This window comes from Pseudophryne corroboree, chromosome 11 (assembly GCF_028390025.1).
Source record: "Pseudophryne corroboree isolate aPseCor3 chromosome 11, aPseCor3.hap2, whole genome shotgun sequence".
In the NCBI taxonomy this organism is placed as follows: domain Eukaryota; kingdom Metazoa; phylum Chordata; class Amphibia; order Anura; family Myobatrachidae; genus Pseudophryne; species Pseudophryne corroboree.
In genome coordinates, this window is record NC_086454.1 from 118,374,449 (window position 1) to 118,402,359 (window position 27,911).

The following is a 27,911-nucleotide window of genomic DNA, read 5'->3' on the forward strand; positions in this document are numbered from 1 at the left end:
TTTTATCTGCCTAATCATTTTATTATAAGGAAAACGTCCATCATTTTATATTCTGGGTTCCACTGTTTAATTACAGCTATTCATCGATTTGTGTACTTGCTCCTTTGTCTGAGTGGATTTTCGTCTGTAGCCAAGCAGTGTGACCATGGTGTTCATTAAACCTCTGAGATTTTAATTCGTAGAGAGAGCTTTCTTTATGGAATATTGACTTGGAAGCAGTAATAACGCAACACTTCTCTCTGTTCTCCATAGAGATGCTGGCAGGTTCTTCCTGCCTTGTCAGCTTTGCGAATTTGTGTTGCCTTCAGTATCAAAAAGGACATTACTGACTTAATCAGAGGCAGAGAACTACCCTGAGGTCCCTCGCAGCTTCTCTGAAACTGGAGATAAAAAAGAAAAGTTAATTTAGCAATTAAGAGACTTGAAAAAGTTATATTGTATGAAAAAGGCGGCTGCTCTTATTTAGAGCGATGGTGAATAGTACACTAGACATAGCGTCCAGGGACCGATGATCGCATCTTGTCACTGACGCATAGCAGTTGAGAAGTTGATAAGGTAGTACTTATGACAGCATTGCATTGCTTACATACTTATTTCTCTATAGGGGTAATTCCAAGTTGATCGCAGCAGGAAATTTTTTAGCAGTTGGGCAAAACCATGTGCACTGCAGGGGAGGCAGATATAACATGTGCAGAGAGAGTTAGATTTGGGTGTGGTGAGTTCAATCTGCAATCTAAATTGCAGTGTAAAAATAAAGCATCCAGTATTTACCCTGCACAGAAACAAAATAACCCACCCAAATCTAACTCTCTCTGCAAATGTTATATCTGCCCCCCCCTGCAGTGCACATGGTTTTGCCCAACTGCTAAAAAATATCCTGCTGCGATCAACTTGGAATTACCCCCTATGTGCATTAAGGGCCTAATTCAGAGTTGATCGCAGCAGCAAATTTGTTAGCAGTTGGGCAAAACCATGGGGGTCATTCCGAGTTGATCGTAGCTGTGCTAAATTTAGCACAGCTACGATTGTTAACTCAGACATGCGGGGGGACGCCCAGCACAGGGCTAGACCGCACCGCATGTCAGTGCCGGCCCCCCCGCACAAATACAAATACACAGAGGCGATGCCTTTGTATCTGTGGAGTAACTCACAGCCAGCGCAGCTCCTGCGGCTGGCCGGGAGATGTGTCTCGCTGCCCGCAGCGGCTGCGTGATACGTCACGCAGCTGCCACGCCCCCCCAATGGTCTGGCCTCTTCTGCATTGGCCGGATCGCGCCTACTAAACGGATCAGCCCCCTCCCGCCCAGCGGCCGTTCAGCCCCCTCCCGCCCAGCGACCGCTTCTGTCTCAGAGGCGATCGCTGGGCGCCGACGACTGCCATGCGCCGGCGCACTGCAGCACCTGGCGCATGCGCAGTTCCGACCCGATCGCTGTGCTGCGACAAACTGCAGCGAGCGATCGGGTCGGAATGACCCCCCCATGTGCACTGCAGGGAGGGGGGGGGGGGGGGGCAGATATAACATGTGCAGAGACCGTAGATTTGGGTGGGGTGTGTTCAAACTGAAATCTAAATTGCAGTGTAAAAATAAAGCAGCCAGTATTTACCCTGCACAGAAACAAATAACCCACCCAAATCTAACTCTCTCTGCAGATGTTGTATCTGCCACACCTGCAGTGCACATGGGGGGTCATTCCGAGTTGTTCGCTCGTTATTTTTTTCTCGCAATGGAGCGATTAGTCGCTAATGCGCATGCGCAATGTCCGCAGTGCGACTGCGCCAAGTAAATTTGCTATGCAGTTAGGTATTTTACTCACGGCATTACAAGGTTTTTTCGTCGTTCTGATGATCGTAATGTGATTGACAGGAAGTGGGTGTTTCTGGGCGGAAACTGGCCGTTTTATGGGAGTGTGTGTAAAAACGCTACCGTTTCTGGGAAAAACGCGGGAGTGGTTGGAGAAACGGAGGAGTGTCTGCGCGAACGCTGGGTGTGTTTGTGACGTCAAACCAGGAACGACAAGCACTGAACTGATCGCACTGGCAGAGTAAGTCTCGAGCTACTCAGAAACTGCACAGAGAAGTCTTTTTGCAATTTTGAGAACCTTTCGTTCGCAATTTCGATAAGCTAAGATTCACTCCCAGTAGGCGGCGGCTTAGCGTGTGCAAAGCTGCTAAAAGCAGCTTGCGAGCGAACAACTCGGAATGAGGGCCATGGTTTTGCCCAACTGCTAACAAATTTGCTGCTGTGATCAACTCTGAATCACCCCCTAAGAGTGTTGCAATTTCCAATGAGAAGAACTCTGCTTGCAATCCGTTATGTACAAAGGCCCTCATTTCGAGTTGTTCGCTCGGTAAAAATCTTCGCATCGCAGCGATTTTCCGCTTAATGCGCATGCGCAATGTCCGCACTGCGACTGCGCCAAGTAAATTTGCTATGTAGTTTGGAATTTTACTCACGGCTTTTTCATCATTCTGGCGATCGTAATGTGATTGACAGGAAATGGGTGTTACTGGGCGGAAACAGGCCGTTTTATGTGCGTGTGGGAAAAAACGCTACCGTTTCCGGAAAAAACGCAGGAGTGGCTGGAGAAACGGAGGAGTGTCTGGGCGAACGCTGGGTGTGTTTGTGACGTCAAACCAGGAACGACAAGCACTGAACTGATCGCAGATGCCGAGTAAGTCTGGAGCTACTCAGAAACTGCTACGAGGTGTGTAATCGCAATATTGCGAATACATCGTTCGCAATTTTAAGATGCTAAGATTCACTCCCAGTAGGCGGCGGCTTAGCATGAGCAAATCTGCTAAAATCCGCTTGCGAGCGAACAACTCGGAATGAGGGCCAAAGTTCACTATTACAGTTATATCCTTTAAATTAAGTTGTATCCTCTTCTCTATCAATCTCGCTGTGTCATGTGTAGCTGAAATATACTCCTTCTACTGTCTTCTGTTCAACTGTTTGGTAAGGCAACAAATTCCAGTTAATTTATTTAATGTTGTATTTATAGGGGATGAAGTAGTAGTAGTAGTGCACAGCAAAAAAAAAAAAACCTGATTAAAGGCATTCCTTCCAACAGTGGTGGACAGCAGAAGATCCCAGTGCAGGAATAGTTTTTGGGCAATCTTTGTCACCTGTTGCATGCATAGTGTGGTGTAGGAAGCATGCAGCAGATGTCTTAGGTTTAGATCAAGGCATACTTTCCTACTTTTCAAAACTAGTTTCAGGGAGATTCCAAGTGGCAGCAGAATGCGCCCTGCAGGGGTGTGTCATGCTCCGCCCAAGGGGTGTGTCTAGTTCTGCCTATGGGCATATTTATTGCAATCAGGGGTGTGTTTTGCAATGGCAGGTGAAAACTATAGTACTAAAAGCAGCAAGAAAAGAAGAAAAAAAAAGTGTAACAATATTGGTGCAAGATGCATTATTGTACCGTGTACATTAAGTGACTGAGAAAACCAAAATCTGTATACACTGGTGTGGGATTATATACAGTGGTTGAAGTGGGGGTATGAGAAAGTGAAGGTTGTAATTATATGCGCGCCGAAGGCGCGTGCGTTCTGGAAAAGGGGTCCACTCAAAAGGGGGCGTGTCCTTATGTGTAGTTTACCACACCATATACCCCTTATACACATTATGCGCCACAATAGTAGGACCCCTTATACTAGTACTGGTGCCCCTTTCACATTATGCCACATGGAATCAGGCAACATTCATATTACGCGACACAGTTTGAGACGAAATTCACATATGGCACGTGGTAATAGCCGAAGTTCACATTATACCATACGGCATGAGCCGAAATTCACATTAAGCCACACGGTATGAGCCGAAATTCACATATGCCATACGGTATGAGACGAAATTCACATTAAGCCACATGGTATAAGCCGAAATTCACATTACATCACACAGTATGAGCCACAAATCACATTATGCCACACAATATGAGCCACAATTCACATGGAATGAGACAAAATTCACATTATGCCACACAGAATGAGCCGATCTTCATATTATGCCACAGGGAATGAGCCAAAATTCAGGGACAGGGAGAGTGACAGCAGGGACAGGGAGAGTGACAGCGGGACAGAGAGTGTGACAGAGGGACAGAGAGTGTGACAGAGGGACAGGGAGAGAGACAGCAGGGACATAAGGACAGAGAGAGTGACAGAGGGACATAGAGACAGGGAATGTGACAGAGTACCCAGTACATTACATTATACCCACCCCCATATTACACCCAGCATACACAGCCCTCTCCCCCATATTACACCTAGTACCAGATCACATAACCTTATATACAGTACTCTCCTCTCACATAGTACACCCAGTGCCACTTTACATTCCCCCATTACACACAGCACTCACCTGCCTATGTTACTCCTTCCTCTGACCCCAGGACAGTGTGGGAAAGCAGAAATGAGAGCAGAGACAGAGGAGAGCTGCTGCTTCTGCTGCTGGGCTGATACGCGCAGCCAGCTCTCTGAATGTGGTGGGAGGGACCAGCCACAGGGAAGCACACCCCTGATTGAGACGGCTTCTCATTGTGCACAGCAGGATGGCCGTTGCTACACACAACCCTGCGGTGGCCCACCCTGAAGTCTCCCGTGCAGGCCCCGCCCCCTAGCCGTCCTGATTTTTAATGAGGACCTTTAAAATCCGGGAGTGCTGGCAAAGTATGTGGGTCAGCGGGAGGTTCATGTAAAAATCGGGAGGGTAGGCAAGCCTTGATCAAGGTTACTACGTTATTTGCACCTGTGTTCTGACATAAGTATCCAAAAGCCCATTAAGATTCCAAACCAACATTGCTTTAAGCTGGGTACATACTATACGATGTGTACCCAGCCTGACATCGGCAGCGTCGGGATACGTCAAGTGCTTACATACTTGCCGATGTGGGGAGCGGTGGGGCCATGCTGCATTCAGTAGCATGGCCCTCGCTAACGTCATTACTCGTCGGCCTTGCAATATAGGGCCAGCGGAGGATGTCGCTGACGATCCGCGCTTGTGTGCATTGTCAGCAACATAGTGGGCACAGACCAGACGCTGTGCCCGATATGTTGTTCCGATCACGACATATCTAGTGTGTACCCAGCTTTAGAAAGGCTCTTACTACTATATTTGCCTTGCTCTAAAAAAAAAAAATTTTTAAATTGTCTTTTATAGCTATTATTATATTTAGCACTACCATTGTGTTTCTTCCCTGTTGCATAAATTTGGCGTATTTGATCCTGGTATTAAATAACATACAGTAAATGAAGCGCTGTGAATATTACTTATCAATGAAAAATCAACTTGGGCCGTTGAATGATTTCACGGACTGTGTAAGGTGCACTGTGTGGCTCCTAAGTGCATACAGCTAAGGGTTGCGACTTTCTGGCTGCTCCCTCCGGGAGGAAGCAGGCAAGTAGGTTGGCTCAACAGGGTGCAGAACTCTGGAAAAGAGGGGCTGTCTGAGGGCATAGATATGTCATCACAGCCCCCGCCCCCTGCTATACAAGGCCCACATTACCAGCATTGTAAAACCCAGGTCACATCATCTCCAGTAGCAGTGGTTCCCTGGTGCAACTAGGACGCATTCCACACCGGCGCCTGGTCCTGGGCGCTGCCATGATTGTTCTGGTCAGCTAAACGCTGACCAACCAATCACAGACCAGTCTGAGCCACCTGACACATTTCAGCCAATTCCAGCACAGCCAGGGGTATAAAGCCAGCACACGGATACTCCCAAGTTGCCAGTGCAATATCTAACTCAGTTCCCCCTGAGCTCCTGTATTTTTCTGCCTTAAATAGCACAATAGATTCCTACAAGTGCTGCCATAAACTGCATTCTCAGTTTCAATTTAGTTCCAGCATCTGTGGAAACCTTTCCTTTGGCTGCACAGCCGATTCTAGACCACTTCTTGCGTTCCTGGTTCCAGTTCAGGAACATAGCACGATTCCAGTCTGGTCCAGCTATTAAAGCATAATTTACGGAGTGGATCCAGTTCCTTGTCTATAGTACTAACCTGGTTCCAGCATGGATAATCTACTTTCCTAGCTCTGCTAGTTGTCATTTGAGGTACAGTCTTTTCATTCTGGAAGTGCTTCTGCTACTATTGACTCCCACAGTACCAATCCAGCTTGGTTAATCTACTGTCTTGCTCTTGTGATCCTGCGTTCTTACCAGTATTATTGCATCGTGTTCATGGTGGTCTCACTGGCCCCACCTATCAACCAGTATCCAGTCTACATCAAGCACTTAATATTTTACATTCATTTCTTCCATTCATGCATAGAGGTTACAGTATATCAGGCCTGCTAGTTTCTCATTTATTACTCCTGAACCCATTCCAGTCTAAACCCAGTTTATGCAGCAGGGTACACTGTGTTCCACAGGGAAAACATTGGGATGTAGAGCGGGATCTTGATCCAGACGAACCATCAGGCAATGCTTTTACTGTCCCAGGAAGCATTGGGGCCTCCTCTATAACCCTGCCTCCAGGCACTGAGAGCTCAGTTTCGAGTGTTGCCTGCAGGCAGCAGGTCACCTAACAGGCGGGCTGCACTGGGCAGCCCTGAAAAAGCTTCGAAAACTTCAAGGGCCGCATCACTGTTACGTCAGGGTGACATTCAGTGCTGCGTCTCCGTCACCTTCCAAGTGGCGTCGCATACTCCCACAGCTCAGATCCCAGGCGGCAGAGACGCTCCTGCTTAGGCACACGGTCGCAGACGCTGTCCTGGTTCGCGCGGCTGCGATGAAGGGAGGAGGTAAGAGGGTCCCCCAGTTGGGACCCGCCACTAAATCGCAGTCTAGGGAGACTGACTGCGACGCTGGCGTGGACACTGTTACCGAGCAGGGACCACACTATATTCGCCAGGGCATAGGAGTACAGGTCGGGTGTACAAGCGCCCCTATTGGTAAGGCTCCATAGTACCGGCGATGAGGTCCAACATAGGGGAGTCGGCACTTGACCTGTAGCCCCTCCCCCGGCCAAGGGCACCATATCCTTGCAGATTTCCCGCCCTGGAGCTGCCTCACACTTCCCTCAGTTCCTGACTGAGACGCTGAGCGCCATCTTCTGAGCATAGCTGCTGCTGGTCTCTGGGATTGTAGGGCAAGGTCTCCCCTGTAAAGCCGCCTGTACACAGTGCTGAGACTTTACAGACACTTGAGTATTCTACATGTCTTGTTACAGACAGCATTAGTTAAGAAAGAGTGTACCTATTCCAGAATATATTGTACGAGTATTCTGATACATACCTCCGGTCTAGGGCCGCGCTGTGTTTTATATATATATATATATGTGTGTGTGTGTGTGTGTGTGTGTGTGTGTGTGTGTGTGTATACATTATGTGTGTGTGTGTGTGTGTGTGTGTATATATATATATATATATATGTATGTATATATATATATATATATATATATAAAATTTAGTTGGATTCCCTAATTAGGACCATCTGATTGCTAGTATCAGTATTAGTATCCAAAAAGAGGGCTTTTAGCTGTTACCAAGCTCCTTTCAATTCTCCAGCAGCAATCCTATTTCCACAGTATGACATCATTCTACATTTGGATTCCCATGTATGCAGACATATAGGATTGCTGCTGGAGAATTGAAAAGAGCTTGATAACAGCTAAAAGCCCTCTTTTTGGATACTAATACTGATACTAGCAATCAGATGGTCCTAATTAGGGAATCCAACTAAATTTTGTCATACTGTGGAAATTACCTTATCTAAATCCCAAATCTTTCAAATTTAATCCATATTTATATCTAGTATAATAATTGGTTCGATCAAAAGATCACTTTCTATAACCTCTTAAGAAGGAAACATCTCCTCAAATTTTGAGAGCATTTTCAATAAGAGAAAAAAATGTTGTTTAGAAAACACAGCTGAAGAAGTCGCTATAAGACGAAACGCGTTGGTTGAAAGCATCTTTATTATTAATTTTAAATGTATAAACTGAACAAACAATTGTATTCCTAATGATCAATATTACTTTGTAAGGAAACAATTATAATTTTTATTGCAAATGTGATTTTGAACTACATTGTCTTAACAATAAAAACATGTGTTTTTTTTAAATATGGGTGTCTAAATGTGTAAAGTCATCCTCTCTTTATCTATATACATATATATATATATATATATTCAGAAAAAGTATTATCATTAGACAAATAATTGCCTAATACGTTAAAGAAGTGCGCTCCACAGAGATATCATTTGTGTATCTATTTCTATGTTGATCTCTGTCGACAAGGGATCCTTTCTCTGTGTTGAAGCCTGCCTATAAAAGAAATAGTGTTAAACTAACTGATACAGAATAAACTAACTGATATAAAATAAGCAATAGAACAGTAGACTTACAATAAGAGCGCATTAAGGAATTCTATTATTAATATATATATATATATATATATATATATATATAACAGCCAATAAAGCACTCACCAGGCTTTTTCTATAAACATTAACAAATTTTATTTTGCAGACAGCATATACTCAACTGCCCATTGCAGTCTATAAAGATATCACTATTCCTCAAACGTTTTCGGTCACACACTGACCGTCATCAGGAGACATTACATGTGCAAGAGCTGTCTCGCCCATATCATTAAACTCCAGCAGTCTATCTGACTGTGCCTCACCGGCTCCTTATCTACCCCCACTTTCAACAACGGCGCCAAAATAGCCATCACAACAACGTCATTAAGTGGGCGGAGCACACACACATATATATATATATATATATATATATACACACACACGCATTCATACATACATACATACACAAACACATACATACCTACAAATACATACATTACATTACATGATACTCAAATCTACCCATCCTCTCCTGACTTGTCCCTATCTGTACTGGACCGTGTCACTGAATGCCTTTCTGCCATTTCATCCTGGATGACATCTCGCCACCTCAAACTTAATATTTCAAAGACAGAGTTAATTATATTTCCACCGGCCAATAGTAGTTTCCAACCTGATATCTCTATCACTGTTGAAAACTGTACTATCTACCCTACCCCACAAGCTCGCTGCCTAGGTGTCATCCTTGACTCTGATCTGTCCTTTGTTCCCCACATTCAATCTGTCTCAAGATCATGTTTCATGTATCTAAAAAACATATCCAAAATACGACCATACCTTACACAAGACACTGCTAAAAATCAAATCCACGCTTTCATTATCTCCCGGATTGATTATTGCAATAGTCTCCTAACTGGTCTTCCCAAAACGAGGCTCTCACCACTACAATCCATTCTGAATGCAGCTGCGAGGCTAATCTTCCTCGCTAGACGTTCATCGTCTGCAGATCCACTCTGTCAGTCCCTCCATTGGTTACCTGTATTCTACCGCATTCAATATAAAATACTTTTACTCACACACAAGGCCATTAACCAAACTACACCAACGTACATCACTTCGCTTATCACAAAATATCTCCCAACCCGACCTCTTCGCTCTTCACAAGACCTGCGTCTCTCATCCACACTCATTACTCGCTCCCACTCACGACTGCAGGACTTTCATCGGACTGCACCCACTCTGTGAAATCCCCTACCATGCACATTAAGACTCTCCTCTAGTCTCCAAACCTTCAAGCATTCCCTGAAAACTCATCTCTTTAGGCAAGCATATCAAATTCCAGAACCGCCCACATAACTTTCATAAACCTTCCGATCAAATTGCATCCACTCTACACAGTCCACACATATCCTCACATGTCTTCTCATTCTTCACTTTCCCTTCCTATCGACCCCGGTTCATCATTGCTGTATGACCATATCATACAGCCCACCAAGAACCTTTGCAATCTGGCGGACAACTATGCAATAGATAGCACCTTTCCTTGTATATACATGCCTATTTCCCTATAGATTGTAAGCCTGCGAGCAGGGTCTTCCTACCTCTATGACTGTTTGTTATTACCCAGTTTTGTTATATCATTGTTTTCTCTATCGTCCTTGTGGATGCTGGGGTTCCTGAAAGGACCATGGGGAATAGCGGCTCCGCAGGAGACAGGGCACAAAAAGTAAAGCTTTCCGATCAGGTGGTGTGCACTGGCTCCTCCCCCTATGACCCTCCTCCAGACTCCAGTTAGATTTTTGTGCCCGGCCGAGAAGGGTGCAATCTAGGTGGCTCTCCTAAAGAGCTGCTTAGAGAAAGTTTAGCTTAGGTTTTTTATTTTACAGTGAGTCCTGCTGGCAACAGGATCACTGCAACGAGGGACTTAGGGGAGAAGGAGTGAACTCACCTGCGTGCAGGATGGATTGGCTTCTTGGCTACTGGACATCAGCTCCAGAGGGACGATCACAGGTACAGCCTGGATGGTCACCGGAGCCGCGCCGCCGGCCCCCTTGCAGATGCTGAAGTAAGAAGAGGTCCAGAATCGGCGGCTGAAGACTCCTGATCCCATACGGCACATGGAAGTATTGCCGTATAAAGGGAGGGAGTTAGTTGGGGTCGGTCCATCGGACGGCAACAGCTGGGAAATCCAACCTTTTTACCCCAAGTTACATCTCAGCTGAAAAAGACACCGTCTTTTCAGCCTCAATCCTTCCTTTCCCATGAGGGCATGCAGGCAAAAGGCCAGTCATATCTGCCCAGACATAGAGGTAAGGGAAGTAGACTGCAGCAGGCAGCCCCTTCCCAGGAAAAGAAGCCCTCCACCGCGTCTGCCAAGTCCTCAGCATGACGCTGGGGCCATGCAAGCGGACTCAAGGTGGGGGGGTAGTCTCAAGAGTCTCAGCGCGCAGTGGGATCACTCGCAGGTTGACCCCTAGATAGTACAAGTATTATCCCAGGGGTACAGATGGGAGAGTCAAGACATCTTCTCCTCGCAGGTTTCTGAAGTCTGCTTTACCAACGGCTCCCTCCGACAGGGAGGCAGCATTGGAAACAATTCACAAGCTGTATATCCAGCAGGTGATAAATCAAAGTACCCCTCCTACAACAAGGAAAAGGGTATTATTTTTCCACACTATATTGTGGTACTGACGCCAGACGGCTTGGTGAGACATAGTCTAAACTGAAATCTTTGAACACTTACATAAAAGGTTCAAATCGAGATGGAGTCACTCAGAGCAGTGATAGCGAACCGGAAAAAAGGGGACTATATGGTGTCCCTGGACATCAAGGATTACCTCCATGTCCAAATTTGCCCTTCTCAACAAGGGTACCTCTGGTTCGTGGTACAGAACTGTCAATATCAGTTTCAGACGATGCCGTTTGAATTATCCACGGCACCCCGGGCCTTTTACCAAGGTAATGGCCGAAAAGATGTTTCTTCAAAGAAAAAAGGCTTCTAAATTATCCCTTACTTGGACGATATCCTGAAAAGGGCAAGTTCCAGAGAACAGTTGGAGGTCGGAAGAGCACTATCTAAAGTAGTTCTACGACAGCACGACTGGATTCTAAATATTCCAAGAATCGCAGCTGTTTTCCGACGATACGTCTGCTGTTCCTAGGAATGATTCTGGGCATAGTCCAGAAAAAGGTGTTCCTCCGGGAGGAAAAAGCCAAGGAGTTATTCGACCTAGTCAGAAACCTCCTAAAACCAGGCCAAGTATCAGTGCATCAATGCACAGGAGTCCTGGGAAAAATGGTGGCTTCTTACGAAGCGATTCCATTAGGCAGATCTCAGGGGATTTGCTGGACGAATGGTCCGGATCGCATTTTCAGATGCATCAGCGGATAATCCTGTCTCCAAGGACAAGGGTGTCTCTTCTGTGGGGGCTGCAGAGTGCTCATCTTTTAGAGGGCAGCACACTCAGCATTCAGGACTGTGTTCTGGGGACCACGGATACCAGCCTGAGAGGCTGGGGAGTAGTCACACAGGGAAAAAATTTCCAAGGAAGTGTGGTCAAGTCTGGAGACTTCTCTCCACATGAATATACTGGAGCTAAGGGCAATTTACAATGCTCTGAGCCTAGGAAGACTCCTGCTTCAAAGTCAACCGGTGCTGATCCAGTAGGACATCATCATGGCGGTCGCCCACGTTATCAGACGGGGCGACACAAGAAGCAGGAGGGCAATGACAGCAAGGATTCTTCGCTGGGCGGAAAATCATGTGATAACACTGTCAGCAGTGTTCATTCCGGGAGTGGGCAACTGGGAAGATTTCCTCAGCATAAATGAATTCCACCCGGAAAAGTGGAAACTTAATCTGGAAGTTTCCACATGATTGTAAACCGTTGGGAAAGACCAAAGGTGGTTATGATGGCGTCCCACCTGAAGCGCCAGGTCAAGAGACACTCAGGCAATAGCTGGGACGCTCTGGTAACACCGTCGGTGTACCAGTCGGTGTATGTGTTCCATCCTCTGCTTTTCATACCCAATGTATTGAAAATGATAGGAAGGAGAGGAGTAAGAACTATACTCGTGGCTCCGGTTTGGCCAAGAAGGACTTGGTTCCCGGAACTTCAAGAGATACTAAGAAGGGTCTTGATTCGGCAAGAACCGTGTCTGTTCCGGGACTTACCGCAGCTGCGTTGACGCCAAGGCGGGTGAACGCCGGATCCTAAGGGAAAGAGGCATTCCGGAAGAGGTCATCCCTACCCTGGTCAGAGCCAGGAAGGAGGTGACCGCACAACATTATCACCACTTAGGTGAAAATATGTGCCAGGGTGTGAGTCCAGGAAGGCTCCACGGAAGAATTTCAACTAGGTTAATTTCTACATTTCCTGCAAACAGGAGTGTCTATGGGTCTCAAATTGGGTCCATTAAGGTTCAAATTTCGGCCTGTTGATTTTCTTCCAGAAAGAAATTGGCTTCAGTTCCTGAAGTCCAGAAGTTGTTAAGGGAGTACTGCATATACAGCCCCTTTGATGTCTCCAGTGGCACTGGGCGATCTCAACGTAGTTTTGGGATTCCTAAAAAATCACATTGGTTTAAACAACTCAAATCTGTGGATTTGATATATCTCACATGGAAAATGACCATGCTGTTGGTCCTGGCCTCGGCCAGGCGAGTGTCAGAATTGGCGGCTTTATCTCACAAAGCCATATCTGATTGTCCATTCGGACAGAGCAAAGCTGCGGACTCATCCCCAGTTTCTCCTTAAGGTGGTGTCAGCGTTTCACCTGAACCAGCTTATTGTGGTACCTGCGGCTACTAGGGACTTGGAGGACTCCAAGTTGCTGGATGTTATCAGGGCCCTGAAAATATAGTTTCCAGGTTGGCTGGAGTCAGGAAATCTGACTTGCTGTTTATCCTGTATGCACCCAACAATGCTGGGTGCTTCTGCTTCTAAGCAGTCGATTGCTCGTGGGATTGGTAGCACAATTCAACTTGCACATTCTGTGGCAGGCCTGCCACAGTCTAAATCTGTTAAGGCCCATTCCACAAGGAAGGTGGGCTCATCTTGGGCGGCTGCCCGAGGGGTCTCGGCATTACAACTTTGCCGAGCAGCTACGTGGTCGGGGGAGAACACGTTTGTAAAATTCTACAAATTTGATACCCTGGCAAAAGAGGACCTGGAGTTCTCTCATTCGGTGCTGCAGAGTCATCCGCACTCTCCCGCCCGTTTGGGAGCTTTGGTATAATCCCCATGGTCCTTTCAGGAACCCCAGCATCCACAAGGACGATAGAGAAAATAAGAATTTACTTACCGATAATTCTATTTCTCGGAGTCCGTAGTGGATGCTGGGCGCCCATCCCAAGTGCGGATTATCTGCAATACTTGTACATAGTTATTGCTAACTAAATCGGGTTATTGTTGTTGTGAGCCATCTTTTCAGAGGATCCGCTGTTATCATACTGTTAACTGGGTTCAGATCACAGGTTGTACAGTGTGATTGGTGTGGCTGGTATGAGTCTTACCCGGGATTCAAAATTCCTCCCTTATTGTGTACGCTCGTCCGGGCACAGTACCTAACTGGAGTCTGGAGGAGGGTCATAGGGGGAGGAGCCAGTGCACACCACCTGATCGGAAAGCTTTACTTTTTGTGCCCTGTCTCCTGCGGAGCCGCTGTTCCCCATGGTCCTTTCAGGAACCCCAGCATCCACTACGGACTCCGAGAAATAGAATTATCGGTAAGTAAATTCTTATTATTTCCAATTGTAAAGCGCAACGGAATTTGCTGCGCTATATAAGAAACTGTTAATATATAATAATAAATAATGCAGTATACATATAGGGTGGTATACATACCACCAGGGTAGCATCTAGTTACCCTTCCACCAGGGTAACCCAGGGGCTGGGAGGCAGAAGCAGCAGACTGGTGGTCCTGTAGGAGGGATGGAGCTGCTGCGGCTGAGCACGCACTGCCAGCAGCTTCCCCCGGACTTTCTCTGTGCAGAGAGGCTTTTGATGAGACGGATTAAACATTTGGCTCATCAGGGGTGGTTTCCAGGTACTCGGAAACCCCCCCTGCGTGCGCTACTGGTAAAGACCTGATATCAACCAAAGGCCTTCCTAGGCCTTAATTAGCATTAATAGGCTAATGATAACCTCCTAGATGTTAACAAAAGTTTTCCTGTGGCTGTCTAGTCTGATAGTTACCAAAGCCAGCAGCCTAAATAAATCAGTCTATTGACAAGTGCATACCTCCCTACTTTTATTTTTATTGAATCAGGACATCTGCATGGTGAAACCATGCGTGCTCCTAAAAAAGGGCATGGCCTCATGAAAAGCGGTGTGACTTTGCGGTAAAGCGACAATCGTAAGCCCCCGTGTCCGTCACTGAGGGGCACACCCAGCGCTCTGTGAGCTGCTGGCATGCCCCCGTTCCCTCTGTCTCGTGAACAGACGCTCTTTTCACTGCTGCTCTGATAAAGCAGGGCAGCGAGTGACAGGAGCCCGTCAACCGTCCTTCTTCCCGCGCCCTTTCCTGTCAGGACAGTTGGGAAGTATGACAAGTGTGCGGCAGGTTCTTAACATAAGGGCCCTACACATTGAACGATCCGCCGCCAAGCTGCCCGACGGCGGATACGGGCGACTCAGCGGCGGGGGAAGAGTGACGGGAGGAGTGAAGTTTCTTCACTCCTCCCGTCACCCGGCTCCATAGCAGTGCAGGCAAATATGGACGAGATCGTCCATATTCGCCTGCATGCACAGGCGTAGAGGCACCAGCGATGAACGAGCGCGGGCCGACCATCGTTCATCACTGGTGCCTCCACACTCAAAGATAGGAACGGTATCTCGTTCATTAATGAACAAGATCGTTCATATCTTTGAGTATTATCGCCCAGTGTGTAGGGCCTATTAGACTTAAAGGAACCATACTGTACAAGTCCTAATATTGATATTCTGTCTTCAATGTCTATGATTTTTTACACATGAAAATACTTACGACGCTGTGAGCTATTTTATCCCTATCTTTTCTATTGAGCTGTAAATAATTTATAAAGTTGGTAAAAATATGCACACATTTTTGTTTTTTTAGACGCTTTGTTTCACTTTATTAATATACTTGTATGTGTCATGACTTTCTCTTTTTATGTTAAATGCAAATATATGCATTTTGTGGATGTAGGCTTAATGGTAATATTTACAGTGAATTTATTCTACAAGGTAGCAAGTCTTTCTTTTTTTTATGAGGCAGCATTCTCTGCTGGGAGTCTGATTCCTGTGTTACAGTATACTAGTTTATGATATCAGAACTTCTCATTCCCTAAGGCCTACTGATAGACTACCAACAGCAGTGATGTCCTCAATCTACAAAATAATACAGCCTGCCATAAAACCTAATGCTCACACTAATTATTCTTTATTTGTGTGCCCTTGTGAGTAATTAAAATCAATTTCTACAAAACTATATGTTTCCTGAGGCCTGTTCTTTTCCACAGTGCCCTGGCTCGCACATTTCAACTTTTAAGAAGTGCAGACAAAGCCAATTATATCCTATCTGAGATCAGAGTTTGTGACAACTAACAACTATTCCTCCACATTGATACAGATTTGCATTTATCCAGCTCCCTCCTTACTACTGGTATTAAAATTTGTAAAGCCACATTATCTGCTCAAATTAATTATAAGCATCTATTTGGCACACATTTAGTCTGAGGGAGAGTTTAATCAAGATAATTTACAGGACTTTTAGTAAAACTATTTATTTTCCATTTCTTACATAGCGCATCATATTCCGTTGCGCTTTACAATTGGAAACAACAGTGATAAGACAAACTGGGTGGTAATAGATATAGACTTATAGAGGTAGGAATGCTTACAATCTTAAAAAACTACTGAAATACAGTCATTTTTTATCCAATATATTTCCCAGTTAATATTAAACACTGTAATATTTACTTTATGTCTATGGTTCGGTGTTTTGTATATTCTAGTCCTTTTTATTTTTCTTTCTTTACTCCCTTTAAAATACAGTGTTGAGTTACTCACATACACTTTAAAGATTTTGCTGCTAGTTTGCTTGCATTCTTCTGTTATGCTATGCCTGTGTCCATGACCTGTTGCAAAAAATGTGCTTCTTTGTAAAAGTATCAATCACGCAGGAAGAATGTGAGATAAACTTTACTATGAGCAGTTCAAGCAAACTTTAAAACATTACTGCCACCCTGATGCTTATTTCACTGTCATGTCTGTTGATAAAACAATGTTTGTATGCCATGTACTTGTCCTACATTGTCTTGTACTGTAGGTCACTGTTTTCTTGTTTTGCTCATTTTTTTTATGTACTTTGGGTCTAATTCACTATGGATTGCTATTGATACTGAATTAGCATTTTTTTCAAACCTGCTACTGCTAAAAATCCGCATGTGAAGAGCCGCCCAGAAAGGATTAATGACACCCACTGATGTGTTCGCAAATCTGTGTATGCATTAGCAGAATCGCAGAGCAGACACAAAAAAATGAGCACAATCAAAAGTTGCGGCTGACCCATGCCTACTCAAAATAATGTAAATGCAGTCGCTCCGGGCTCCATGTTTTTCATTGCAGCGTTCGCAGATGACATCAGATACACGCCCTGAAAACTCCCATGACACATCTGTGTTTTCCCAACCACTCCCCACAAACTCCATGGTACCACCCACGAACGGTCACTTCCTGTCATTTAAATTACATTCTTTTTTACAATTAGGCTGCACACACAGTGCAATCGCATTTTGACCTTCGCACGCGCAATGTGTTCACAGTGCATGTGCAGTATGCCGATTAATCGCTCAATGCGTGCGTTCACATTAGCAAATGATAGGGAATCAGGCCCTTTGTTAGCTGCTGCAGAACCCTTGTGGTGTCATATAAATAAAGAATAATAATATTAATTACATGGAGGATTCTTTACTACCAAAATACTATTAGTTACAACTGTAGTTTTTGTAGCATTAGCAGCCTGTTCATCCCCTACAATAGAAAACAGTCTATACCAATGGTTCCCAAACTTTTTGGAATCACGGTGCCCTAAAGTATCAGATTTTTTTTCACGGCACCCCTAGGCCAAACATTTCTTACTGAGAAAGTGAAAAAGAAATATTAAATTAAGTAAATTGTGTTTGTATTATCCTATCAATTGTGTGGTGAGAGATAAGATTTGCTTCTGTCTGTCCATATATGTTATAAATGGCAGCCACCAGCACTGGTTTTGCCGATTACATCCATAAATTATATGAATTGATCCTGGACCACCAATTCAAGGCACCACTGCAAGTGCTCTGAGAAGCCCCAGGGTACCATGGCACACAGTTTGAGAACCACTGGTCTATACATTAAGTACTTGACCTTTTAACTATGTTTAGCACAGATGTACTGAAAACTAAATGTTGTTCTATCTTTTTCTTCAAGAACTGACCAGTTGGGCATGTTTGGGAAAAAAGAGTTTGACCTGTTGGCTCCTTATGTGGACAGCTTTAGTCTCATGACTTATGATTATTCAAATCCACAAAGGTAAGTTATAAAGTACCATCAGATGTCTGTGTATGACAAGTTAAATGATCAAAACCTCTGAAAATGAGAAATACAGAATAAGGGAGGTAATAAGATGGATATGGTGGGACTTCCAGTGGGTGGGCCGACCTGGGCAGCCGCATGTTACCAGAGCGCTACGTCCTCCCTGGTGAAATAACCACCCTTTCACCAGCCGACTCAGGACCGGTACCCGCCGCTAATACCATCAGGGTCTGGAGATACTGCGGGGCCAAGAGGGGATGATTCCCGGCTCACCCCTGCATGTCTGTCTTTCTCTGCCGGAGTGAGCACACGCAGTGTGTGGAGGGCGGCGGCCATCCTTGATCTCGGCTGTGCCAGGAGCTCCAACTGCGGGTCCGAGAGCCCAGGGAGCAGATACTGCGCTGGTCACTGCCTGCCTCCCGCGGCCGCTGCACTTAGGGATAGGGATCCATTTTCCCTCCCTTCCCACCCCTCATCAGCTCTCTCCTGTTAGGGATCATCACCCCCCATGCTGCCAACTACCTCTGTGTCTTAGCGCTGCATTGGGGAACAGAGGGCTCCCTTCCCTTCACCCTCCACTCGGGCATCCTGATAAGTGTCTAAGACAGGCCCTTTACACTGTGCCCTGTCTTTCCCACACAGTCAAAGCCTTTGCTGCTGCTGCATATACAGTACCTTTGTGTGAGGCCAAGTGTTACAAGAGGCAGCATACTTGTCACTGCTGCTGCTGCATATACCTTTGTGTGAGGCTAAGTGTTACAAGAGGCAGCATACTTGTCACTGCTGCTGCTGCATATACCTTTGTGTGAGGCTAAGTGTTACAAGAGGCAGCATACTTGTCACTGCTGCTGCTGCATATACCTTTGTGTGAGGCCAAGTGTTACAAGAGGCAGCATACTTGTCACTGCTGCTGCTGCATATACCTTTGTGTGAGGCCAAGTGTTACAAGAGGCAGCATACTTGTCACTGCTGCTGCTGCATATACCTTTGTGTGAGGCTAAGTGTTACAAGAGGCAGCATACTTGTCACTGCTGCTGCTGCATATACCTTTGTGTGAGGCTAAGTGTTACAAGAGGCAGCATACTTGTCACTGCTGCTGCTGCATATACCTTTGTGTGAGGCCAAGTGTTACAAGAGGCAGCATACTTGTCACTGCTGCTGCTGCATATACCTTTGTGTGAGGCCAAGTGTTACAAGAGGCAGCATACTTGTCACTGCTGCTGCTGCATATACCTTTGTGTGAGGCTAAGTGTTACAAGAGGCAGCATACTTGTCACTGCTGCTGCTGCATATACCTTTGTGTGAGGCTAAGTGTTACAAGAGGCAGCATACTTGTCACTGCTGCTGCTGCATATACCTTTGTGTGAGGCCAAGTGTTACAAGAGGCAGCATACTTGTCACTGCTGCTGCTGCATATACCTTTGTGTGAGGCTAAGTGTTACAAGAGGCAGCATACCTGTCACTGCTGCTGCTGCATATACCTTTGTGTGAGGCTAAGTGTTACAAGAGGCAGCATACTTGTCACTGCTGCTGCTGCATATACCTTTGTGTGAGGCTAAGTGTTACAAGAGGCAGCATACTTGTCACTGCTGCTGTGGTTGCTGCATATGCATCTGAGACCACCCAAGTGATATGTGTCATTGTGCCTACTACTGCCGCTGTTGCATGTGCACCCTTGAGATACCAAGTGATATATAACACCGTGACTGCTGCCTGTACATATGTAGGACACCCAGTAATATGTGACACCATATCTGCTGCTGCTTGCACACTTGTGGGACACCAAGTGATATCTGCCACCGTATCTGCTGCTGCTACTGCTTGTGCACCTGTGAGATTCCAAGTGATATCTAAGATACCGTGTTTGCTGCCGCTGCTGCATATGCATCTGTGAGACATCCAGTGACATTTGGGATTTTACATCATTTTTGTGACATTTCTTCTCTGCTCTATACCGGGTCATACTGATCCAACGATCCTGATCATGGAAAAATGTCGCCAAAACGCCACGGGTGACCAAAGGTTCCTAAAATAAAAATAAAATGGAGTCCAAAGATAAGGATAAGGATAAAGATGCCTATTTGGATCACTCTCTTTACCCCACATCTCCCGGCTAGGGAGATTCCACAGATGGGCTGGCTGTGGCTGGCAAATTCAGTCCTTCCTTTGTTCAACGGGTCAAAGAAATCTCAGACATTATCTCGCCTCTTCTAGATGCTAAATTGGCTCCGTTAATGGCGGCTATTAACTCGGCCGCTGCTCAAATAACGCAACACACCAAATGTCTTGTGAAGGCAGAGGACCGCATTTCAACTTTAGAGGATGACCATCACGAGGTAGTATCGCAATTGCAAACACATGACGCCACCCTTGCGGCTTTAACCGATAAAATCGAAGATCTGGAAAATTGCAATCTGCGAAACAACTTACACCTTATTGGCCTTCCGGAATCAGTCCACCCTAAAGATCTTATGGATCTGGTCTCTCGTTGGCTCCCTGAGACTCTGGGCCTTCCTTCTTCTCCTACATCGTACTTGGTGGAAAGGGCGCACTGTATTGGTCCTGACAAACAATCATCTCAACAACGCCCTAGACCGGTGATCTTCAAGCTCTTGAACTATTTGGACAAGGTGAAAATCATGGAGGCTTACAGCAAATCCAACAACCTTTGTTATGAGGACTCCAAATTGCTCCTTTTTCAGGACTTTTCAAGTTTCTTCACGCCGCAGCGAATTCTCTCAGGTCTGCAAAGAACTTTTTTCAAAAGACATTCGATTTGCCCTCCTCTATCCTGCTAAGCTGAGGATCTTTCATGCCGGCAAACCACATTATTTTGAAACCCCTGATACTGCCCGCAGTTTCTTACACTCTTTATCCTTGTCCTTCTCTGATTCACGCATGGACGATGCCGTTTGATTGGCCATGGCCTGATAAGTATTGTCTAGTTTAATCTCCTTTTTCTCCTTTTAAATGGATGACATGTTGTTATGTTTCTTTTTTTCTGTATTTGCTGTTGTTAATGTGACGGGGTATTTCTCTCGATATAATGTGGATGCCTGAGCAGAGACAACTCCCCTCTCTATTTCTCCTACCCATCCCCACTATCCTTCTCTTACTAGTCTTGATAATATTTTAATTGTATTGTGATGGTTCTTAGAACTGTCAATTTGGGTTAAAAAAACTTTTAAATATTTGGACAGGTGGCACTTGTTATATGCTATTGTTGCACTTACACGTATTGTAATATGTCTTGTTTTTCTGGTTTACTTTCTGTATTTCTCTTTGCTGGTTATCTTTGGTCCCTCACCTGCTTGCTGGGACAGGTGGACGGACACTTTCTTATGGCTTCCCCTTCCATGTTCCACCAGACTGGGTGTTGGATGATGTTGAGGTCTTCTGATACTGCTGTCCTCACGGACAAATCGAAGACTTCTTTTAAGCTGGTCTCTTGGAATGTGGAAGGGTTGAACAACCCGATGAAACGGAAGAAAATTCAAAATCATCTCAAGAAATTTCGCCCCGATGTGGCGTTCTTACAAGAGACGCATTGGTGGCTCACAGACCCAAACGTAGTGTGGGATAATTGGATTGGCGATTATAAATGTGCCTCTTACACTATGAAAACTATGAGGAGTGTTGCTCTTATTTAATAAATCTTTGCATTACAATATTAAGGATAAATGGATTGATCCTGGTGGGAGATTTTTATTTTTGAAGGTGGATATTGGCCCTCATTCCGAGTTGATCGGTCGCAAGGCGAATTTAGCAGAGTTACACACGCTAAGCCGCCGCCTACTGGGAGTGAATCTTAGCTCCTTAAAATTGCGACCGATGTATTCGCAATATTGCGATTACTAACTACTTAGCAGTTTCAGAGTAGCTCCAGACTTACTCTGCCTGTGCGATCAGTTCAGTGCTTGTCGTTCCTGGTTGACGTCACAAACACACCCAGCGTTCGCCCAGGCACTCCCACCGTTTCTCCGGCCACTCCTGCGTTTTTTCCGGAAACGGTAGCGTTTTCAGCCACACGCCCCTGAAACGCCGTGTTTCCGCCCAGTAACACCCATTTCCTGTCAATCACATTACGATCGCCGGAGCGAAGAAAAAGCCGTGAGTAAAAATACTTTCTTCATAGTAAAGTTACTTGGCGCAGTCGCAGTGCGAACTTTGCGCATGCGTACTAAGCGGATTTTCACTGCGATGCGATGAAAAAGAACGAGCGAACAACTCGGAATGAGGGCCATTGAACGGGAACGTTTTACATTAGCATGTATTTACGCCCCCACAGGGCCGAATGTGGCCTTTTTTTATACACTCTTTGTTAACCTACAAGGTTCTTTAATTTTTGGGGGTGCTCTAAATGTAGTCTTTGACCCTTCCCTCGAGGTGTCAGGTGGGCCTAGGCAGACTGGCTCCAGTAGATCCGCCCCATCCACCTTATCATTATTGCTAGACACATTACAACTTATGGATCCCTGGAGGTTCTCACATCTTGACTCTAGGGAATATACCTTTTTCTCTAATCCACATAATGTATTCTCTCGTTTAGATTATTGGTTGCTCTCTGGTTCATTAATTCCCAGAAATCCATTTTAGATGCCACTATGACTTTAGATAAACTATTGGTCTCGATCTCCTATACAGAAATGCACCAGAAATTTTTGCACAGGGCTTATTTTACTCCTAAACTCATTGGGGACGCCCCAACCTCTAATTGTTTTAAATGCGGTTTTCCCGGAAGCAGATATAGTCCATTGCTTGTGGTCCTGTCAGGTACAGGCCCTCTGGCAGGCACTTCAACTATATATTACGAATTAATTGAAAATTCAATTCACTATTACTAAATCCTGGGCATTTTGGGGAATTTACTCTAAGACTTCCTTTCCAATGTTATCTAAAGGTAACCGTACTATACTTGTAAAACTGACTGCGGCAGCAAAAAAAACTATACTCTCCCAATGGATCTCCCCAGATTCTATGCCCATTGCACTACTGTATCCCAGAATTTCATTCTTATTTCACTTAGATTGGCCCAACACTACGCTTCACAAAGAAAAATTGACAGGGAAACATTTTGACACATGGCTTTATACATTCATACTCTATTCCCGTCACTAAAAGAGGCCTTACGGAAATGTTTTCAAAATACTGATTGGTACAGTCTAACAGTGTTAGACTCTGGTGTTCCGTTCGAACTTGCCCCTGTATAGGGTATCATTTCCCCTCCCAAAGCTGTCATTTGACCATATTATATCTGTGTCCTACGCCTTACAAATTGCCCTGTTTAAGCTCTTGACCCTCTTCTGTTGTACTGTCTCTTCCCTTGATCGATTGTTGTAATATTCTACAAGACTATTCCGATTCTGTTCTGTATGTTTGTGCTGTCTATGTGTATTGCTTGTATTGCTTTTGCCTGTCAATAAACTTTTTTTGGGGGAAAAAAGATGTATATGGTACACAGAACAAATATTCAGCCTAGTGATTTCTTGGAACCAGTCACTGAAGCATGATGATCTTGAGACTCCTCTGAAATGTCTCATGCCTCTGAGATGTCAGACGTTCCTATTGATTGGATGATCTTTATTTCAGCCCAAAAATGACTTCCTCTACTATTCATAGCAGACAACTGAACTTCAAGCAGGAAGAAGTGGAGAGCGGCGGTAATTTCAATATCAGAAATCTGGAAAGTCAAAAAGTGACAGAAGAAATTCCATTTCCGTAAAATGAAAAAGCTTCGTAGCACTGCATGCATTCATTACTGTAACAAAGACAGACAAGCCAGGAAAAGTAGTGGTAGAAGCTCCCTTTACATAAAGTCACTTCTGCAGATCAACTGTGTGTCATGTCCTGCTGTGCTCAGGAAAGGAAAGTGCACATTAGCTGTATTGGGAACTTTTTCAGTATCCACCGGTGGTACAGTATACAGTCTGCCTGCAGATGGGACTGTTTAGTTAATAAACGTGCATATTTATTAGCATATTATATTAAATCAGAATTGTAAATGGTGCTGCTCTTTGCTGGTTGCACTGATTGAATGTACCTGATGTTCTGATCAGGACTAATATGTAGCTGGCAGAACACTGGACAATGTAGACAGTAAGGGACAGAGAAACACAGCAGGGATAGGCATTTCACAAGAATAAGCAGGATGTTAGTAGTAATAAAGTGTATTGCTCACATTGCTCTTACTGTAAATGTATTGCTCTTTTAAACACTGAGGTTGAGTATTCTTGTCTCACAGTAATTATAGTAATATAAAGTCACAGATAAAGCATAATGACGCATTGGGCGAGTCACTCGTATCTGACCTGTCTTATGCCTTTTTATACAGACTATTGAAACTGTCTTTGTCTATTTACCCCAGTTGACCCTTTCCCCGCAGTTATCCTCCAATATTCTTCTGTCCTCCTTCTGGGGTCTACACCCGAAAAACTGTCGACTTTTTTTAGTCTGCCTCCGACCCTTAAATTATTTCTGAAATTATGGACCCTACAGTATACTCTGCAATTTTCACCTCTCTTTTCCCCATTAACTCCCATTTGGAACAACCCCCGTTACCTGCCAGGATTACAGACCAGTTGCATGAGGCCTTGGGCTGCAGCGTCGATTAAATTCTGTGTTGACTTCAGTTCATGTGGGCTTTGGCTTTCCCTCTCAGCCCTCCAACGGAAGTCCTCTGCCCACACCCTGAACTGCTTTGAATATTCTAAAATTGAGCACTTCTTAAGCACCAGATCTCACTTTTCTTCAATCTCACTCCTTTTGAGTGCCTCTGTAGTTATTGTCCCACGTACAAAGGTATGATATCTCAAGTCTATGTCATCCTTGTAGAAACCACCCTCTCTGATCAAAATCTCCATGAAACGTCCTGGAAAGCTGACGTTGGTCCCCTTCTTGACAAGGAAGCTTGGAAAAACATGAGATTAGCTGTTGCCAAATACTCCATCTCAGTGGCGTAAGTTCGTCCCAGTCGCCCGGAGGCATGATACATTTTGGTGCCCCCCTACACATACACACACATACCATATGTAGCTATCCCGCACCCAGGGTGAACAGTAGAAGGGTGCTCAGGTACCTTTCCCAATAGTAATATAGATACACATAGAAAGTGGACGCACTCCAAGTCAGTCATTACAATAAAACAGACACCAGCATACCATTATAGTACACCTACAGTGCTCCCTCACCCACCAGGTCTCCATGGAGATGCTTTGGCGCAGCGGTGTGCCAATATAATTAGTGTTCACTGTAGTATTTTTTTTTAGGGCAGGGTGCTGATCACGGGGAGGGCACATTTTTCATTCGTGAGGGTAAATTTTTAAGTTAAATGGGCAAACTTAGGTACATACTATAATGCTTGGTGCTCCCATTCCTATGGGCAAAACATCTAGGGGCGTTGTTTCGTGGGGAAGGGGCGTGGCCACATAATAGTGTCAATTCACATTACACCACACGGTAGTGCCCCTAATACACATTGCACCAGTTAGAACCTCCTATACACACTGCGCCAGGTAGAGGCTAGAGCACGTTATACATATTGCGCCAGATAGAGCACATTATACACATTGCGCCAGATAGAGCACATTATACACATTGCGCCAGATAGAGCACATTATACACATTGCGCCAGATAGAGCACATTATACACATTGCGTCAGGTAGAGAGCACTGAGGAACACTGCACCAGGTAGAGAGCACTGAGGCACACTGCACCAGGTAGAGAGCACTGAGGCACACTGCACCAGGTAGAGAGCACTGAGGCACACTGCACCAGGTAGAGAGCACTGAGGCACACTGCACCAGGTAGAGAGCACTGAGGCACACTGCACCAGGTAGAGAGCACTGAGGCACACTGCACCAGGTAGAGAGCACTGAGGCACACTGCACCAGGTAGGGAGCACTCAGGCACACTGCACCAGGTAGGGAGCACTCAGGCACACTGCACCAGGTAGGGAGCACTCAGGCACACTGCACCAGGTAGGGAGCACTCAGGCACACTGCACCAGGTAGGGAGCACTAATGGCACACTGCACCAGGTAGGGAGCACTAATGGCACACTGCACCAGGTAGGGAGCACTGAGGCACACTGCACCAGGTAGAGCACTGAGGCACACTGCACCAGGTAGAGAGCACTGAGGCACACTGCACCAGGTAGAAAGCACTGAGATTAATGTTTACAGCTGCAAAATACTTACAAGGTTAATTTAGCCCAGGGGGACTCTCATGTACGTACCGGGTCCGGCGGCGCACGGCTGGATCCGGCGACGTGGCGGGGTCCGGCAGGCAGCAAACGGCGGGGCGGCAGGGCGCACAAAAACGGGCAGGGCGGGATTCAGCTGTCTAAAAAAGGGGCAGACACCTAGCGTGAACACTAGATATATATTAAAAAAAAGACAAACGCCTCATTCACTTAAACACACGTCTCACTTAAACACACACGCCTCTCACTTACATACACCTCTCACTTACACACACCTCTCACACACGTGCCTCTCACTTACACACACCTCTCACATACACATGCCTCTCACATACACATGCCTCTCACATACACATGCCTCTCACATACACATGCCTCTCACTTACATACACATGCCTCTCACTTATAGGCCCTACACACATAGCGATTTCACTGCACGATATGAACGATCTTGTTCATTAATGAACGAGATATCGTTCATATCGTGCAGTGTGGAGTCCCCAGCGATGAACGATGCGCGACCCCGCGCTCGTTCATCGCTGGGGCCATGTCGGCTGTGCATGCCGGCCAATATGGACGAGATCGTCCATATTTGCCTGCAAGTCTACGGAGCCGGGTGACGGGGGGAGTGAAGAAACTTCACTCCCCCCGTCACTGCCCCCCCGCCGCTGGGTCGCTCGTCGGCCGTCGGGCACCTCGGCGGCGCATCGCCGAGTGTGTAGGGCCCCTTACATACACATGCCTCTCACACACACACACATGCCTCTCACTTACATACACATGCCTCCCACTTACATACACATGCCTCTCACACACACACACATGCCTCTCACTTACATACACATGCCTCCCACTTACATACACATGCCTCTCACACACATACACACACACATGCCTCTCACTTACATACACATGCCTCCCACTTACATACACATACATGCCTCTCACACACATGCCACTCTCACACACATCACACACACACATGCCTCTTTTACTTGAATGTACAACTTTCCTTAAAAACACACACACCTCACTTAAAAACAAGCACACACAAAACACAGTACTTCCCCTCAAATACACCTCTCCCCCACCCCCCACACAGTGCCTACCTTTGGCTATCATCCAGAGCATGGAGGAGCAGAGAGTTCTGAGCTTCCCTCGGCTGGCTTACTAAGGGCCCGGGAGGAGCTGTGCTCTGGAGCTCCCCCTAGCTGCAGCCAGTGCCATCTCTCTCTACAAGAGGCAGCTTCCGTGTCATTGACACAGCTCCTCCATCTGCAATAGCAGCGCAGTCCTCAGGCTGCAGGAGACAGTGGAGGAGATGCGCCCCCTTGTGGCCAGGAGCCCGGCGGCAGCCGACTCCACTGCCTCCCACAGTTCCGCCCCTGCTCCATCTCTATCAGTCTTAAAGAAACATCATATACATTATATGACCGCTTTTATTATACCCCAGCAAGGCTCTCCCAGGTATTTTCCTCTGCTGGAGAAATTGTGGTCACGGCGTACCCTAGCTCATGTCTGAGATACTTGTTCAGTGGTTGAACTTTTCTGGACAGAAGTCCATACACTCCTGAATAGTTTACTTGAGACCCCAGATCCAAAAGATCCATACATCTTTCACTTATATTACCCTCCTCCCAACCTTGGCAGACTTTATGGCAAATTGGCATCCCACATAGTAATCGCAGCTAAAAGCCTAATAGCTCTTACCTGGAAGAACCCTCTTTCTCTGTCTGTTTCTGCACTAAAATCCCAAATATGGCATAGCGCGGCTATGGAAAATATCACCCATTAACCTTCATGACAGAGACCGTGTGTTTGCGCAGTTGTGGGCCCTTTGGCTCTCCCTTTAGGGTACACCATCACCAT

The 27,911-nt window shown here is 45.7% G+C and overlaps 1 protein-coding gene and 1 long non-coding RNA gene across 2 annotated transcripts in view; one reads left to right on the plus strand and one right to left on the minus strand.

Annotated features, from left to right (window-relative positions):
- LOC134969063 (uncharacterized) lies at window positions 1–27,357 on the minus strand. Its single transcript, XR_010189397.1, has 3 exons — window positions 27,152–27,357; window positions 26,076–26,182; window positions 1–380 (listed from the first exon to the last, which is right to left on the minus strand). It is a non-coding gene; the product is annotated as an uncharacterized LOC134969063 (long non-coding RNA).
- The window catches only part of CHID1 (chitinase domain containing 1), a 990,316-nt gene that overhangs the window by 512,882 nt on the left and 449,523 nt on the right, over window positions 1–27,911 (plus strand). The window contains exon 9 of the mRNA XM_063944762.1: window positions 17,738–17,839. Coding sequence (XP_063800832.1) covers window positions 17,738–17,839 — 102 coding nt within the window. The remainder of the gene's footprint in view (window positions 1–17,737; window positions 17,840–27,911) is intronic.